At 39.6% G+C, this 18946-nt stretch overlaps 1 protein-coding gene across 10 annotated transcripts in view; it reads left to right on the top strand.

Moving 5' to 3' along the window:
• Nucleotides 1-18946, top strand: part of NRXN3 (neurexin 3) — a 973627-nt gene that overhangs the window by 861940 nt on the left and 92741 nt on the right. For 8 of the 10 annotated variants that reach the window (XM_072038409.1, XM_072038408.1, XM_072038407.1 and 5 more), the window contains one exon: nucleotides 1764-2071. In XM_072038409.1, the coding sequence (XP_071894510.1) occupies nucleotides 1764-2071 (308 nt within the window). Of the gene's footprint in view, nucleotides 1-408; nucleotides 469-1763; nucleotides 2072-18946 lie in introns of all 10 variants that reach the window. The other 2 variants (XM_072038404.1, XM_072038406.1) reach the window with 1 other exon arrangement.

The raw sequence follows: 18946 nt of genomic DNA, 5'->3' as shown, positions 1-18946 counted from the left end.
GAAGAGACAAACTGCCCTGATTTTATTTGCCAGGGATGTGTGGCTTCAGTGCATGTTTCTAGATGTTTTAATTAAATTGCCTCTGGTAAGTTTAAAACCTCCTAAGATGCAGAATACTGCATCAAGTGTTTCAACACTTTCCAGGGGTAGGATACCCTCCATTTTTATTTCTCATTTCTTCATCAAAGCAGTTCCTTCACCCTGATCAAGTCCTAGTGTTTCATTTCCAAACCTGTGGGTGAGGAGCACAAAAGATGTGCAGCCCACCTCCATATATCCATAATTTGCACCTCTCCATACACTTTTACTTGGTTAGCAAGGGCCGTCTTTGGGGACAGGAACTCCTTTCAGATACATTTCTTCTCTTGTCCCCATTCTCTTCCCCATGGTCCATCCTGTCACCATAAGATGATGCAACACCGCATCACCACTTGACTTCGAGACCTGCCACGACGACCACCAAAATTGGTGAGCTCCCCATTGTATTTTGATCTACTTTAACCACTGTTTGTGAAGAAATGAGCAGTGGGTTATAGTCTGTGCTTTGCTATACATGCTACAGCTCTAGTCAGGGTGGACTAGAGACAGGAAGCAGAGAGTGAAAACTGGGGAGAGAGGGAATGGAATAGGGACACATGGTGCAAATTTCATAAAAATAGGAAAACACAAATATTTGAATGATGATAGACTTGATACTGTTTTGATAACCCTCCTGAACTCTGCCCAGCCTGGATGTATGGTAATTCAATAGATTTCAGGTGGCATGGCCCTAGTCTTCTGATGAGCAGTGAAATTATAGGCACTGCCTTTCCACTGCATGAAACAATTTATTTTTTTAACATAGTCCATCAGCCTAGGACATAAGCAGTACTTATAGAGTCTAGGCTGAATGTGATATAAGTGGCCTGCAAAAACTAGAATTATCAGTTGTTACAAGGGTTTACTTTTAATAAATATATTTCTCATTATGTATGATACCAGTCCCCTCCTAATACTCAGAGTGTGACCTAGAGAAAACCACTTAACTTGCTTACACTTGAAGTTCACCATCTGTAAGAGGGTATTCACAGGAATGGCATTCTGGGGGTTAGTCAGCTGAAGCACTTTGCTGTCCTTACTGCTTCAAGAATTTTGCTCTTTCAGAGACATCACAATGTTTGCATTTGGCGTTTTCTTGTTTTAGCTTTCTGAGACTTCACAACACAAAATTTCCAGGTAAAAGATTGTAACTGGACCTACCTTAAGTTACCTTCACAATCCAGTTGGTCAAAGTCAATTTTTCTGATGTTTTACTCTCCTCAAGCCACCCCTTTTGCATTAGTAAAAGTGGCTTTATGATATAATCCTATCCTTTGACCAGTGAAAAGAGAAGGGTTTTTAATGGGCTAAAGCTTGACAGGTACTGAGATCTGAATTGGTAATAGAAAAATTGCCACATATCAATTCCTTATCTGTAGTTGAAAATGGGTCTGATTCTAGGGCTCAAATTTCTGACTGAATTGAAGGTCCTCCATAGTTTTGATGTATGAGTGGATGTGGAAGTATGAGGTTCAGGTTTAGCTGTTCTTGCTTTCAGGATAATTTTTATTAGCAGTAAGTCTTAGGCAGCACATTTCCATGCTGTATCTCTACCCTACAGTCTTCATAAACACTACCAAGAATGAATCTACTACTTTGTTGTCTGTCATTTCTGGCCAGGACTCAATGTAAGATACAATGTGAAGGAAATGTCTAGCAATAATGTTATTCACCCCCTTCACTAGGACGACAGTTAACGATCTTCAACACCCAGGCGCAAATAGCCATAGGAGGGAAGGACAGAGGGCGTCTCTTCCAAGGCCAGCTCTCCGGTCTCTATTACAATGGCTTGAAAGTGCTGAACATGGCAGCAGAGAACAACCCCAACATTAAAATCAATGGAAGTGTCCGACTAGTTGGGGAAGTCCCTTCCATCTTGGGAACAACACCCACAACCTCCGTACCACCAGAAATGTCTACTACAGTCATGGAAACCACAACTACAATGGCCACCACTACAACCCGAAAAAATCGTTCACCACCCAGCATCCAGGTGAGTCAATTTGTCTTCCGTATTTCCTTGGGTTCTTAGCTTCTTGTTTTGCTGCTCACTTTTAAGTTTACAGGAGCCATGTTCTCTGAATCATGCTCCATATAACTTATTTTAATAATATTGTGAAAGATAAATCATCACACAATGTGCTGCCCTCTTGTGCTGGTGATCAAACTAGTTGAATTATTATTGTACATGTATGTAATAGTGTAATAACAAGTTTTGCACCTGTTGTAGTCCAACCCCATTTAGGTAAGTAAGATTACACCAGTGGAAACGAGAACAAGGTTTTAACTGTTTCTGTGGTTGCATACGCTGTGAAATGTATTACTAAGTGAGTTACAAAGACTTATGGAGGGTGGGTGTATAGTTATTTATTATTACCATAATATGTACTGCTGCAACAGAGAAGTTCATAATGGAGAGAAGATGGAGCATTACTTACAGGTTGAGCCATTTTTCATTTTCCTTCTACAGCCTTCCCTTAGAAAATTTTAAGGGAATGCTATCAAGTTCAGTTTCTTACAAAATGTAGTTGTTTCAACACGGAGCAGTTCCAACATCTTTGGTAAAACTCATTCCTATAAAAAGTGAATTTCAGATGTTCTAGTTTAATTATGCCAATGTAGTGTTTTCAGTCCTAAAAATGTATTGGTTTTGGAACCACTTGTGTGGCAGCCAGACTATGGTATTGATTAGAAATAAACACCTTAAATCGTCTCTTCTTGTGTGTGCAGGTAAAAGAATAAGGCGAATAACCACTTCTAAGCAGTGGATTAGAATTTGGAAATAATTTCAGTAGCGTACTACCATGTTACCAACTAGGATGAAATATTTGTTTTACGATGTTTATTTACATCAGAACCTCAACAAACAGAAATAACATGCTTTCATTGATACCTATGTACACTGGTTGAGACACTAGCTAGGGATTACTGGTCAGAGAGGGCCTTCACTATATCCCCAGAAAATGGTGTATTTTTGTCTATTTAGAGGAAATGTGTAAATGATTCCATCTCCTTCCATGAAACCATTTCTGCTGCTTGGGGCAGAAAAGCATAATGAAGTAAATGACTTTGAAATCTGGAATCATGCAGGTCGCATGCTTGCTTTCTAACTGATGAAGTTTGCTTCAGAAGACTTAATCAGTTATTGTATTTCTGCATATATGGCTATTGTCTTTATTTTTAATCTAGCATTATTAGTCACTTAGGATAAGAAAATACAAATACCCTCCTCTTAACTGTGTAGGAGGTGAGGCCACACCCAGAATACTGTGTCCAGTTCTGGGCTCCCCAATACAAAAGAAATGCGGAGCTACTGAAGAGTCCAGAAACGGGTCTCTAAGATGATTAAGGAACTGGAGCAACTCTCCTATAAGTAAATGCTGAGAGCTGGAACCATTCATTCTGGAGAAGATAAGGCTCAGGGGGATCATCTAATCAGTGTGTGCAAACACCTGCAAGGAAGGATATAATGAAAAGAGCCAGGCTATTTTCAGTAGTGCCCAGTGCCCAGGACAAGAGGCAGTGGGCACAAATAGAATCATCGAAGGTTCCATCTAAGCATCAGGAAACACTTCTTCACTGTGAGGATGACAGAGCACTGGCACAGGTTGCCAAGAGTCTCCCTTCTTGGAGATGGTCAAAAGATGTCTAGACGTGGTCCTGGGCAGCCTGCTGTAGGGAACCCTGCTTGAGCCAGGGGTAGGACCAGAAGACCTCCAGAGGTCCCTTCTAACCTCAACTGCTCTGTGGCCCTGTGAGGTACCTATTACTGCAGTAGAATTCACAACTATTAAGGTAATTAATTCTAAGCCAAGGTTTAGCATTGCCCCAGCCCCTTTGACACTAAATCCAGTTGGTAGCAGGACTGGGATTAGTAGAACTAATAGCCTCAAACACCCAATAAGTGAGTTTTAAAGTTTCAGCCAGATGAGGGGAAATTAACCCTGATTTCGTCAGTTTGTCATAAATTGTAAAAAAAAAAAAAAACAACAACAACAACAAAAAAAAAACAGTACCTTATCCTCAGTGGCTTGCTCTAATTTTAGAGAAAATCTTTGTACAATTATATCTCCAGAAGAATAAATTCTGTGGTCCAGAACCCGTTCTTGTCACTGTAGTTGGAGATTTTCTATAATTCATAAAGGCAACAGAACTGCATTTAGCTATAGGAGTGTAACAGAGAGTAACACTGGACCTTTGTGGTCTAGGTGAAGCTGGAAATCACCCTGCCTTACTTGATGAGGAAGTCTTCCAGAAAGCTTCCTGCCAAAGCTATATGACAATTCACTGGGACTGTAGAGACCACTATGCGCTGAAAGCGCATCAAGAAGATTTAATAAAGTGTCAAAGTGCTTCTAAAAACATGGTTAGAGCAATGATTTCCTGGATACACATGCACCACAACAAATGGCCTCATCTCAGATGATATTAAAGCAATAACTCTTTGACACTTCATGCTGCCCACTGAAAGAAAGATAAAAGTCAATATGTACCTCCATTACAACTTTCTGCATTTCAATAGCAGGCCATTTTATTGCTGTCGCAGCACAGATGGCTCTCCTTTCTTCCTTACTCTTGGTAGAATTTGATTCTGTCAGCTTAAGTTGCATTATTTGTACGGTAAAAGTGAGAAGAAATTGTCTTTTTCCGTTTGGGCAGTATCTCCAGCTGTATTTCTGAGATGCCTAATGGTTATTTTATCTTGCTAGTGTTAGACATCACCATTGTCAGGCCTGCTTACAACTTTAGATCTAAGTGGTAGAAAAATCTAATAGAACAAGTTTGTTCTTTGGGGAACGTAAAATATAGCCACCTAAGGCTATGCACAGTACAAATACAGTTAGTTTTTACCTTCCTTCAGCTTTCTCTTCTCTTTCTCTCCTCAGAAGTAAACAATTTTTCTTCACTTTCAAGACCATTCACAGTTTAGCCTCTTCCTTTCCCATTCTGATCAGCACATGGTTAGAGCATTTTTATTTTTGCTCACTTGTTAAATTTGATCATAAGAATCTTTCTACATCCTGTTACCATCCACAAAGCAAGATCAGGTTATGCTTCCAATGCCATTGAAATACTGCTTCAATCACATGATGCATGCACAAAGTTGTCAGTCATTAGGTTGATGATGTGTTAAGGCACCTATTTATTGAGCTGATCTATACCACCATGTTTTTCATCTTCATATTCTCGGTTTGTCTGTATCCGTGTGCAATATCTTGTTTTATGCTTAAATTACAAACTCTGGGGGTTCAAAATGTACTGTTTATTCTGTATGTGTATGCTGCTCAGCATGGAATGATTGTAGTCCATTGCATAAATACCAACTACATTACAAAGAAAAGTAAAGCATCTAATTTATAATGGCAAGAATCAGGATAGATAGAGAATTATTGTTTTAATGTCTTAAAACAATCTGTGCTATTTATATTACTCGTTTTCATGGATAAGTAGTTAAAACTCTTCCTTGTTGAAATGCATATAAAGCTTGTGTAGAATTCTGGGTCTGTCATCCCAAAGTGATGCAGAATCCAGGGGAACTTGAGTAGGGTTTAGATCTTACACATCACTTGTCAGTGTAGAAGAGCATAACAGCAAAGATTTCTTCTATTTGTAATGTACACCAGAATACCTCCTACAATTAGTTAGCTTGGATACTACTCGAAGTGTTTTAGAGCACAGTTAGACTAAAATAGCTGGGAAAATGAAATGCTCTAAAATACATAGTATTTGCATAGACCATTGACATGCTTTTCAGTTTGTCAAGATCCCAAATATGGGATATAGTCTTGGACAAACATCCAGAGCAAAGGGAAGTGAGAGAATATTACTGGAAATATCATGTGGCAATAATATTTAAAATGTCTATAATTTCATTATGCTTCAAAATTTATATTTCTGCAAGGCAGTGAAACTCAGATCAGTGGAGGACAAACAGGATTTGAGTGAGAAAAGGGTGAGATGTATGACTGTATAGTAGTAAAATCTCTGATAGAAATGTCTGTAATTCAAATATCCTTCGGGGTGGCCCTGAAGGAAGATAAAAAGAGCTGACCTTTTTCTGTTAACTGAAAACAAGACAGAAAAACTACTGTTTATTTCAGTGAATTCAAAACAGGGTTTGTGCTCTGCTGTCCCTGAGTAGAAATGGTTATTTGACTTTTTCACACATGGTTTATGCCTGGATTCAGGCATGGTCTATACACAAGTGGCATGCATTGTATTAAATTGCTGCTGGCAATCTCTGCTGACCCTGACATACCAGACTCTTCTGTAATAATACCTTCTCTGGGACTTCTGCTTCTGCCTTATGAAGGCCACAAAGACAAGCCATTAGCTCTTGCATATGGTTAAGTAGCATGCCATGCAGGCTGTTATCAAATGAGTTATTAAAATACTGTGTCACATATTCTTGCAGGACAGACGTGTCTAGGAGGGCTTCTTCATTAGCAGTCGTTAAGGATCCTAGAATTCCATGTGTCTGTATTTCTTTATTTTAAGCACAGTTTCAATTATTAGTGAAGTAGCTCCATGATTTCTGTGTTTGGGAGACTTGTCTGAAAATGGGTTAGAGACATTTATTTCTTCTGTTTCTATAGCAGCTGCTTATATGCTAAGAATTTCTTCAGTGAGCTCCTGCTCAAAGCATTTTAGATGTCATATGATCTCAGGTGGCAACGTCTGTCCAGCTCACAGCTGAGCCATTCAGTTTTCAAATGATTTGTGTAAAGATACCTCTGAAGTCAGTTACTAAGTCAAGGTAGTTTGGAAAAGCATGAATGGTGATACACAAGTCTTTCATCCAAAACACCTTCAATTCAGAGCATCCATGATATGATACATTCCAGATGATGTATGGACCCTTAAGATCTGCTCCTGATAAGCTTCTAGTATCTCTGCCCCATGGCATTGGATGTCTGGGGTTACAAAACCAGAACCACAGATTGTTTACTGTGGAAAAGAGATCAGGACCCTTCTGGGAGGATAGGTGGATTATGTTGTCCGTGAGGAACCAGACAATGTGTGCTCTGTTACAGATCCAGTGCATGTCACAATTTCTTGATCTTACAGATGTGGATAATGATATTTGCCAAACTGTTCAAACTGTAGCTTAGAGCTTAAAAGAATAAATTACTTGTGGATGTTTTCAGCTATTATTGTAAAGCCATGGAATGATGGTGCGCGTTATATAATATGCAGAATGTTTTTTATAAAGAGTAGAAGAGGGTATCTGCCCATTATCAATACAGAGTCCAGCTTGCTGGCATGGCTCAGAACAAGGTTCTCAACCTTTTGTTTTAACCATTGGGCTTTTCAGCCTTTTAACTTTGTTTTAGATGGAGGTTCCAATAATCTTGATTAATGTCTTTCCATAATGTGCAGCTCCAGGCTAAATCCTTTCTTGCAGTGTATCTCACAAAGGAAAATAGCACAGAAGATTTGTCAGTCTAATTAGACTTTCACTGTCAGCAAAGACAAATATAGTTGTGTCACTCTTGGACTTGCCTAGGTACTTTCTTTTACTTTCATAGATAATAATTTGGGGAGGGGCGCAGAAATTGGCCCTTAATTTACTTTTTGCTTCTTATAAGTCACTAGTGACATTTTCATCCCAAGACTGCAAAACTCTAATGAAAAAAGAGCTTTTGATGAGTCTGCTTTAAAGATGGACTTCGTTGGCCTATTGGTGCTACTGAGAACTATGTAGTCTGGCTTTCATCTCTCCCTTTCTGCTTTTTCCTGAACCGTTTTTTCTTAAAGAGACCAGAGCCTCCAACCTGTACCTTCTTTCAGAGTAGAATACTTTCTCCTACCCTATAGTTCTGTTGAGTGAGATCATGGATTTGCATTATTGCAGAGAAATGCACAAAATGACATTTGCCTATTCAGGGTCATATCTATTAGGTGGTAATGCTGTTCTGGGGAGGGGATGTAAATTATATTTATTGATGTAGTGATTGGGATGCTCAGATTACCTGTAAAGCTCAAATAATCTAAAACACAATCCTGTATGTTCATTATTTCATTCACTTTCTGCAGATGATACATGTGCTGTGCTTCTGAAACCAGAAGATCAATCCAAAAATAGCTTATTTTACTGTACTATTATCCATGTGATCAGACGAGGGGAAATGACCTCAAGTTGCACCAGGGGAGGTTTACGTTGGATATTAGGAGAAATGTATTTACTGAAAAAGTTGTGCAGCACTGCAATAGGGTGCTCAGGCAAGTGGTTGAATCACCATCCCTGGAGGTCTTCAAGAAATATGTAGATATAGAGCTTACCAGCACTAGGTTAAAGGTTGGACAGTACTAGGTTAAAGGTTGGACTAGATGATTTTAAGTCTTTTCCAACCTGAATGGTTCTGTGATTCTATGAATATTCTTGAGTTACCTATGCTCCCAAGTGCTGACTAGTACCCAGGATGGGAATAAACTTTGTTCTCTAGTTCTAAGCCCAATAATAATACAGACCATTGCATTTGTAAAACAGCTCATGCACATTCTGGGTTTTGCTGTCAACTGTTTATGTTATCAGCAGTGATAAATGAATGTTAAACTTGGAAACCATTGTGAGCTACAAATGGAGACAACTCTTGTATGACTCTGGGAAGGGACTTGCTTGAATGTGTGTAGCAAACTTAGTGTCATAAATTGATGCAGACTATGATTTCTCAATATATAGCTTACTTCTGGATAACCTGTTTTCATGTAGTAGCCTTGTAATGTTGCTTCAGCCACTTCTGTGGGTGTACTGTTGAGATCCACGTTTTCCTTCTACTTTTTCAGGATAATAGTTCACCAAAGGCCCAAATCAGCTGATTTATTTGTACAAGGATTGAGTTTACATCATCTTTAATCTGCATATCTGAACAATCATTTGGGACTTGCAGCAAAATCTCATCTGGTGTTTTTGAAACGTATACCCAGTCCTGTTCTACTGTGAATTTTTGAAATTAAAACTTGGCCTACCATATAAAGAGGGGGCCTGGTCTCACACTTTTCTAGTAATTTCAGCTCTTTTTTAGTTTTTCTCTGGTAATTTTTTTATCTTGATTAAGAACTACTTGAAATATTTCCTTGATTTCAGGTAACCAAAAAGCACACAATTTTCTGTAATAAAATGGTAAGAAGCTGGAATAACAACTGTAGTAAACTGATAATTACCTTGTTCAGACAGGCAGACATTAGTTTCTCAGAAAGTACTCTTAATAACATCAGCATGTACTTTTTTTTCAAGGCACAGTATCCCGTTGTGTACTTAGACATGTCATTTGCCCTGCCAGAAAGGTTTTTTTAAGTCACATTGTCTTCAAAATCTGATTAATACAGTACTCAGGAACTAAAGCTACAGTAGTTGACCATACATTTGATCACAAGCCAAATGAAAGGATAGAAAAATTATGTTGTGCTAGGGTGGTTGTACAGCAACAATGTGTGGTAAAGACTTCCAATACTGCAAAAGCAACTGCTTAGAAATAAATGACATAGAATCAATGGTTATAGCTCAAATATAGTTGTAGAATTGGATCACATTTTGTTAGAGTGTATCTGCTTTGCTTGCTTGCTATTTATATACTTCAGGGAAATGCCTAGAAGCTGCAGACATTGCCAGAATGCTTCCAGATCAACTAGCTACATGGGTTTTTTTGCTTCTTTGGTTGTGTTTTTGTTGTTGTTTTTGTTTGTTTGTTTGTTTTTACAAAACTGGCTGAGGGATGGGAAGGTACCTCTTACTTTTGTAGCTTATCTTTGGATGAATATGCAGAAGTTAGAAACACATCTAAGCTGTTGTGACAGAACCACTGTCTGAAACCACCTAATTAATGCCTTGGATTTTTTGTGGAATGATAGTGTTGCTAACCAGCAAAAACATAAGGGATTCTGCTAGTTTTATCCGTAGGATGAGTTGTCACTGATTTGCAAGATACGTCTGTCATGGTAAGTCTTGTAAAAGTAGCTGTTAAGAAGCCAAGCTATGTTACTACCAATCCTTTCTCTCCTCCCTTAGATAGTGTGTGAACCACTGGTATGTCGTTCATTTTGATGGCAAAATTACTTATATTATAATGTCAAAGATAAGAATTTGTTTTCAAAAATTTTTTCTGCAGAAAAATAGAGACAAAGTGGTGAGGACTTGGATTCCAGTTCTCTTGGTATTGTGTGGGATGCAGATGCCCCTGTTGTGCTTTCTAATAGTGTAGTTTTGGAGAAAAATTGTTCTTTTGTCTCTTTGCTCTTACTGCTTTGAGATTTTCCACTGGATCTGTGCTGTCTCTTTTGCTGCATCTGGGATTGGGTGTGCTTAAGGAAATGTTGTGGGTAAGTACAATTCTAGGCATACCAGTAGTTTATTAGGAGGCGTGAACCAGAGAGTAGGGAATGTTAGGAATGCTCTAATGGCTAAATGTATGAAAGTGAGTAGAGAAAGGATGAATATTGATGTGTAGAAAATAAAATTATATCCAGGGACAAGATACATCTATCTTGTACAGATACTGGAAGGAAACATCAAGACTTAAAGATGGAGAAACACATGCCTAGAAATGGTGGAGTTGTACTTTTAGCTACTCTGTTTTGGATAAACAAGGATTTGGAGAAGAGAGAAACTCCTACCCATATGGCTTAGCAGCCACTCTTCTACTTTTTAATTTTTGCTTTGTACCACTCTCCATCTTCCTTAGGGATAAAGGGAAGTTCTTTTTGCCAAGTTGGCAGGAACTCATTTCAGTAGAAGGACTGTTGGCAGTGAGCTCTGAGGAACCACAGCTTCTTCCATAGCAGCTCAGCGTCATGCTGAGTTGAACTGTCACACACGTGTATTAAGACCGTATGAAAAGTACATCTTCCCCTCACCTGCAACAGCTGTGTTCCAGGAACCGTTTTGGAGCAGGAAAACTCTTTCTTAGTGTATAAAGAGTCAGGTGAGGTAAGAAGAAAAAACAACTATATGTTGTTTTCTTCTAATATTCAAGCAAGACTATCAGTGCCCAAGCCATATACAGATATTTGCTTAGATAGTTTGAATTCAACTTGATCATAGTGTCCTTTTTTTTTCTGAAAGATGACCTCCAATGAAGCTGTAAGGACATGAATGATTTTAATCTGTGGTAACAATGGAGAACCAGTCCTGACTGACTCCAACAGCATAAATATACAAAATGACAGATAATCCTGCTACCTCCCTCCCTGCTGCCTGAGCACGCACACATGCACTCGGTAGCACACAGCAAAATTCAAATTGGTCTTTATCTTTTATCTGTTGGCCCAGTGATTAATGTGGCTCTTGCTGGGAGACTAATCAAATGAGGGGAAATATGGAGAAGGAAATATGTATTTCTTACACTATTGTTATCAGTGTTATCATTATTCCTTTAATTTATTTTCCTCCTGTTAGACCAGCTTAATGTACTGACACAGCAGGAGAGGTGAGAGCAGATTTGATGGCAGGAAGATGAATGGGACAGACCACAGCAAGTGGAATTCTGCAGGAAGGTGGTGAGCTGCTGAGCTGCTTTGGGGTTATGGCATTTTACCTAGAAAACCAAGAGACTGTAGTGGGCTAAACACAGTCCTGAACCAGGAACTACTATTTTCTAAGCCCAGCTCTTTCACTCAAGAGCTGTCAACAAGCCTCCTCCCTAAATTTTTCTTTAGTTTCCCTCTATAATGAAATAAGCATACATTGGTCCTTGTTCTGTTTCACAGCAAAGTTTACAAGCACTATACTGGTAGTACGGGTAATTATTTGAAAATTCCCCTGAGTGTTTTATTCACCCTCCCACCCTGTCCTTGGTACTGTTGTTTCATGGTGGTGCTATGAACCTGTAGTTACAGCTTTGATCCTACAGATCTGTACAGCATAGAGCAGAATATTGTTTCTTTGCTGTGGTTAAAAAAAATAAAAATAAAAGATTAGGTATGACTTCGATTTAAGTAGGACATCTGTCTTCTAAGCGAATAGGAATGGATTTTAATTGTCTTGCTTCTTCAGGATCTTAAGAAAGCAGACTTCAAGAATAAGCTACATCCCAAACCAGGTATGGGTAGTGAACTCTGGCACTATGCATAATTTTTGCTGTGATATTGAATGGCTTTGCTATATGCTTTTTCTAAGCTTCATATATGGTAATTAAAAGGTCATACCTTATTTTGTTTTCCCTTTGGGAAAAAATGCAGAAAGGAGCACCTATAATAACAACTAGACTTGTTTGAGTTAAGGTTCATGTTTCCTCTCTTCTTATTTCAGTATTGTGGCTGTTTTAGCAAGTGTGACCACTCATTTTTTCTAAATATATTCTTGCTGTGCCAACGGAAATCAAAAAAGAAATTAGACAAATGGAGTGACTCTGTATCTATACTACAGAAGCACATTTTCGTATGATCAGTGCTTTTTGTTTTGTTACTCTTCTCTGTGGGTATGTTGGCATAATGCTGTCTGTCTTCACAGGGTAGACTTACATGTAAGACTTGCAAATGTGTTTAGGGCCCATATCTTAAGCACAATTATCTTAGCTTCCAATTTAGGCAGCAGTTAATACAGTTGTTCTCTCCTAAATCAATGCTCTTGCTTTGTATTAACATATACATTAACATGTGGGTATCTAGTGGCCGTGTTTGTTTCATTTTGGTGGACGTAACCTCATTAGAGACATTTATAGAAAAACAAATGAAACATGATTCTGTACACCTTGTATATGCAACTCCTTCACTCATGCTAGTCCCGTATATGTTTCCCAGTTTACATATGCTACCTAACCTGTCATCTCACTGCCTAATGCATTACCCTTTACTGTCACACTTTAAACTGTATTTGCACGATGTACTGATGTTGTCTTCAAGCTGGTGAGCAATGGCGGTTCAAGTGACTGCTGTTGTCACCTGCTTGTCTTACCTTGAAATTTAGGAATCTCTGGGAATTAAATTCAGAAATGTAGATACCCTGGGCAGGTCAGAATATACAGCCTACACATCTGGAATCCCTGAAGGCATTCAGCTTAATAGCATCAGAGAAGGACCTGTGCGACACAGCTTATGAGCTTCCTCAAGAGCCCTGCTCTGTAAGAGTTGTGTAGGGGTGCTGGGGACACCAGATAGGTTTTCCAGCTGCTCAACACAGATGAGGGTGCCAAGGTGGAAAGGGCAGAGAAAGATGGGAGGAAGAAGGAGGTTTGTATGTTGTGTGCGGTGTGGGGGAGGCTTGTGTGTTGTGTGTATGGCTCAGAAAGAACAACTGCGGTGGGAGCCTCTCCTGGAGAGGGCTTCTTCCCCCACCTCACATCTGACTAATTGAGAGGAATTGTTGCTTGCTTGAAGATGAATAATTCTTTGGTGTTCAGATGGCTGATTACACATTGTCCTTCTGTTTGTGGACTCAAGCATAGCAGAGAAATTTCTGGTTGTTTGGCTGTAGCATTTGTTACCCTGGCAAGAAGCAAGCACCACTTACAATCTGCTGTAAAAAGGTTTGGTGTCTCTCAGGCTGCTTCTCAGCTAATGTGTGATGCTTGTAAGTTGTTTGTTTTGTCCTTTCTTAACTTAAGCCATGGAAATGGTGTTAGCTCCTGCTCCCTGTGTTTCTTGGGAGTGGGGGGGGGGGGGGGGCAGTGGCAAGGAAGAAGATGTAGAGGAGAGCAGGGGCCTGGATGTGGATTATTAAGGAGCACAGTCTGCAATATTTGCCTTTGCCTTAGGAGATGCTGTAGCAATTAGAGTGAGTTGCAGCTCTGCAGTCTGTGCCTTGCTCGTTTTATGACAGTTTGTTGTACACTACCTACGAGGTCCCTGGATAAGGTTCTGAGTCTGAATTGCCTCTCATTTCCATGTCAGATTTTCTTTGGGGGGGGACCTGGAAATCTTTTCTGCTGCAACTCTTGGCAGGAATTTATGCTCTCCTGCTTACCGTTGCAGTGGTGGGGACTAGGCATGAGAGGCTGCCAGAGGATTAGAAAGTTAAATGGCACCAGTGCTTCTGCTGGGAGGGGAGAAATAGGGTGAAAGGAGGGCAATGTAATCACCTTCCATCAGAGAATTGCAGATGAAATAGACCAGAGGATGTAAATAACAGTTTTACAACACCAAGAATCATTTTAGAGGCTGAGGGAGGGCATGGCACAGACTGGCTGTCCCTCTGCTTCTGTCAGGCTTGGTCACTTTGAATTTATTGACTGTTTTTCTTCTATACAAACCCCATTTAATGACAGCAGTAGCTGAAGGTCAGGAGCATTTGGGGATTTTTTGTTGTTTGTTTTAACTTTTTTTTTTTTCTGTTGTTAGCTGTTCTTCCTTTTTTGTTTGTTTTTTCTTTCTGAAGCTGAGAGGCAAGTTCTGTGGTGACAATGACAGGTGACAGTGGTTAGGCAGAATCATACCCTATTTCTTGCAATGGGGCATTATGAAGAAGATAAGAGGAGTAATTAATATCATCCATGGGTACAGCTAAGCTCCATCTGCCAAGTTAGATTTGCAGTACCTGTCATGTGTATTGCCTTGTCATCTGTGAGTCTTTCAGCAGCATCTACCTGCAATGGTCTATAAATTCAGACTAAGGTTGTGAGGAGAAAAAGTGAATTATTAACTCAAAACATCTATGTACTTTTACCTAGAAATCCGAAATCCACTTATGTCTCTTTAAGCCAGAAATCTTTTATTTCTATCAGTAAATTTTATCAACAAATTTCTTTTACTATAGAACTGCATGTTGAGTGTAGGCTTTAGAAAACACAATTTTCAGGCTTTTTTGAGATGTATGGATAAAAATGATGGTAAAAAACACAACTTGAATTTTGGTCTCAAAATTGCCAGAGGTATCAGAGGTCATGAATGGCCATACTCGTTCTTAGAAGCCAATTTTCTTTAATGAAAGAAATTTCTTTACCTCCATGTAAGAAAAGCAGGTGGCCAGTTCTAAAAGCTGTAGAATAACAGGAAATATATTTCTGTTTGCGAAAATTGCTATTCCTTCTGAAAGCACCAAGCAATGCTTTAGCAAACAGTTCACATAACTGAAGAAGAGTATACTCATAAGCACTTGTTACAGAAACTTGTTTATATATACCCTGAAAGAGATATGGATCAGTTAAGCGTGGACTCTCCTATAACTCTGGCATGGAGTCCTTAGTGGGACTGTTTTCTTCTGGTCACTGTTTATGATTGCTATCTAACAGGATCACGTTGTTCCGGATGCTGTTTCTGCTCCATTTTATTAATGCATCTGGCCTGATTCTCGTTTGCACAGAGCAGTGAAATTTGGGCTTTAACCCACATGGCAGCATCAGTGAAGCCAGTTTTAACTTGATTGACCTTCTTTGGCATCAAACCACATGCAGGTATTCATATGGTCATGCAGTCATTACCGGTTATAGACCCAGCTTTTACTTTCCCTCTTGTGTGTAATTTAGGGAAACTTGCAATTCAGTTGATGCCTTTGACATAGCACCAGGTAGAGGGAGTTATCTAAAGCAATCCCTTTAGCCAAGTCTCACTGGGTAGAGCTGTGATTCTTTGTTCTGTAGCAAAGGAAATGAGTGGATTTCAGATCGCCTTGACTGAAGGCTTCAGTCTCTGGGAGAGATGATCTGGCACTTATTGGAGCACTGTGTATGCATGCTAGCAGTAATGAAAACAGAAATTAACAAAATATATTTCCAAAGCACCATATAGACTGAATCCGAGGATTGTTTTTTTCATCATAGCTACACAGCTAATTGTAGGATAGAATCTAATTATTGTTTAATAGTGCATAACTAAAGCAGCAGTGGTTTCAGATGGCAACTAAAGATGCCATGAAGCAAAAAAAAAAAAAAAAAATAAAAATAAAAAAAAATAAAGAAACAGCATATCATTAACCCAGTTTTTGTGGCCTCAGGACACCACCCCTAAATCACGTATAAAAAAAAAAAAAAGTTGTTGAATATTCAAATGGTCTCAATAAGACTGTTTTCTCACCTCAGCAATGGCCCCTTTCAACATGCAAAATTACATGCACTGATTAGACAATCCTTCCCATAGCAGTGCATTTCATGGTGGTGCTTGTTTATCTTCTTAACCTGTGAAAGCAGTTATCTTCCACTGAGACAGCAAGTAAATTATTTTTTTGGTTGGTCAGATTTGTTGTTGGTTTTTTGGTTTTTTTTTGGTCATCCAAGAAAAGGCAGGTAGGTCTGGACAACAGTGAAGCAATGGCCAAACCAGATCTGAATTAACTCATTATAGGCAGTGAAAAGCATTCACCATACTAATTTGCCACACTGCTTATTGAGAAGCAGGGGATGTTAGCTCAGGCAAACTAGTTCACACGTGACTCCAGATTGACATGATTTTATTGCTATGTGGTTATACTGCGTGTGTTTTCAGAGGCAGAGCTGGCATTCAAGACTGGCATGAGTACACAGTGCAAGAGGCCAGCTTCAGTGGCAGAATCAGAGAGACAGCAAGGTGTAAATGTTTGGGATTCAAAGACTTCCCTTGCTGAATTTTGCAGTTTAACAGGTCATCATTCACACGTCTCCATCCACCCCTTTAAGCTGCCTCCTGGCAGACCTGGCAGAGCAGGAGGACATAACGCTTGTGCCTGAGCTGTCGCTTCAGGTCACCCGGGCTGTGCTCCATGCCAGCGCCTTCAGATGAGCAGCTTACACGGTGTGCTGGCTCCTGACATGGAGCCAGAGAGGCACAGGCACACATTCCTTCTGGTTGCCCTTGCTGCAGAGGCAATAACCTCTGACTGGTGGGTGAGGCAGAGAGCTAGGGATGCTAACATCTTAAACTACTGCTGCAAGAGCCAAAAATAATGTCTTTCAGAACTTTTTGTTATAAAACAAGGCTATTCCTTAATCTGGCAAGCTTTTTCAATGTGTTTGCGATGGATGCTTTGTTGAAGTTCCTCTGCATAGCATTACATTCTGTAGTGCCAAATGGAGATACGTATCCAAAGCTTTCAATGGGATACAGTACGTGCTTCAACAGAATATCCTTTTCCCTAGGTGTATTCACCTAATAACTTATTTCTGGGACTGCTGTTCCTTCTGTGACAGCTCTGCCACTTTGAAATCCATCTTAAACCAGTGAAAGATTTTCATTAGTTGTCGAGGGTTTTCATTAAAATGTTCTGTGGCTTTGGCCTCATACACGGAGATCTCTCTCCCTGTGTTGGCATCCCATGAGAATGGTTTATTCATTGCTCCTTCTGTACCAGGCTAAAATCTTACAGCTTCTGAGGGATTTCTTTCTCTTTAAAAAAGAAAAGTCAAGTGAGCCTAATTATTTCCCTGCCCAGGAGTGCGATGTTTCTTATTAAAATACACCTCAAGTGGCATACCTGCATGGTCCTCTCACGAAGGCTGAGCTGCTTGCTGTGCTGTTCAAGGCTTTTGTAAAAAGATGAGCTCACATGTGCTTTCCAGTCCTTACTGTGTTGTCTTTATCTTCAGATCTGGAAAACATATCAAAGAAAAACCATTCATGTCAAACTCTGGATTTTTTTCTTCTAAATTTAAAAAGGATTTCTGAGATGTGGAGCACTTCTGAATGACCTCCGCTGTGCTTTCTGAAGCTGCTCTGCTGTGGAGCATTTACGTGCTGTCAGTGGCAGCTGTCTCTCCCCAAAGAATTCGCAGTAGCATTGTTAGACTGCCAGGGTTCTGACTTAACCTTTCCTGTCTCAGCCTGCATGTTTTTTTTTCTCCCCCTCCTTTTTTTTTTTATTTTTCTTCTTCTTACCCCATCTTGTGCCATTGCATCACATCACACTTTCTCCTTTCTTACGCAGATCTACCACAACCCCCCAGTGCTTCTTCCGTGCTTCCACATTCTGTTTATTATAATCTCAACAGAATACAAACCTTATCCACTGATATAAACTCACTGACATGGTATTGCTTTTCTGAGTCTCACAGATGATAGGAGTCCTGTAACACCCTTGCCCGCTTTGAAAAAGGTGTGCCCTTCCCTCTTCTAGTAGGTTCACAGACAGAGAGGAGGAAGCTATTCCCTGGGAAGGATGGGAGGCATCTGCCTTGCAGGGTTAGTCCTATTTTCATTGATAGGCTTAGCAAACAGTAGCTGAGACCGTGAAAGAGGCAGGAGGTTTCAGAGAACACTATTACCTGCCCAATGCACCTGCTTATGTCTTTTGCATGTGTGTTCTCTGTTTCTCTTGGATTCTGTCCCTGGCTGTTGATTCCCAGAATGTGAGGATTGACTGCCTTATAATATTATCCTGGCTAAGGTTCCTGCAGGCATTATTCATGAAAACGCCTAATCCTCCCAGGATGTTTGTTACTCAACTAGCCATGGTAATATAGCAGTACATTTCACAAAAATATAAAGTATTGACAGTTACTTGTTTAAAATCAGTCGCTTTTTTGCCTTAGTTTTGTATTACAGCAGAGCATAAATGGGACATCTGGTCTACCATACCTGTTACTTGATGTACATAATACAGTCTTTCTCTCATTTTCCAAACTAAACTGTCCTAATCCATAACCACTGACAGACGAAAAGTCAGTGTATACCGGAGAAGCAGGTTAAGTCAGCTTTCATTAAACTCCATGCCTCTAAGAAGAATGCTCTCACTCCTGTGTAACTGTTAACTTCAAAGCTGAGTCACGTAACTTCACTCCGCTGTAGTCGGTGTAGTGACTGCACAGAGGTGAAGTCTTCAGCTAGCTATGAATTAAAATAACTTGACTCTTTTCTTTCAAACTGAAATTATGTGAATTAGAAATAACCACATACAAGGCAAGTAGTGAGAAAATAAGCTTCTAATCTAGTTGTTACTTTATACTAGCCTTCTTTCTTTTCTTTTTATGCTCTCTCCTTTAAGGGGAAATGACAAGCTCAAGGTCGTCCAGTTTGTGACCATCTTCTA

Source organism: Anas platyrhynchos, chromosome 5 (assembly GCF_047663525.1).
Source record: "Anas platyrhynchos isolate ZD024472 breed Pekin duck chromosome 5, IASCAAS_PekinDuck_T2T, whole genome shotgun sequence".
Taxonomy (NCBI): Eukaryota; Metazoa; Chordata; class Aves; order Anseriformes; family Anatidae; genus Anas; species Anas platyrhynchos.
Note: the sequence above shows the minus strand (reverse complement) of the source record. Positions and strands in the feature narration are given on the sequence as shown.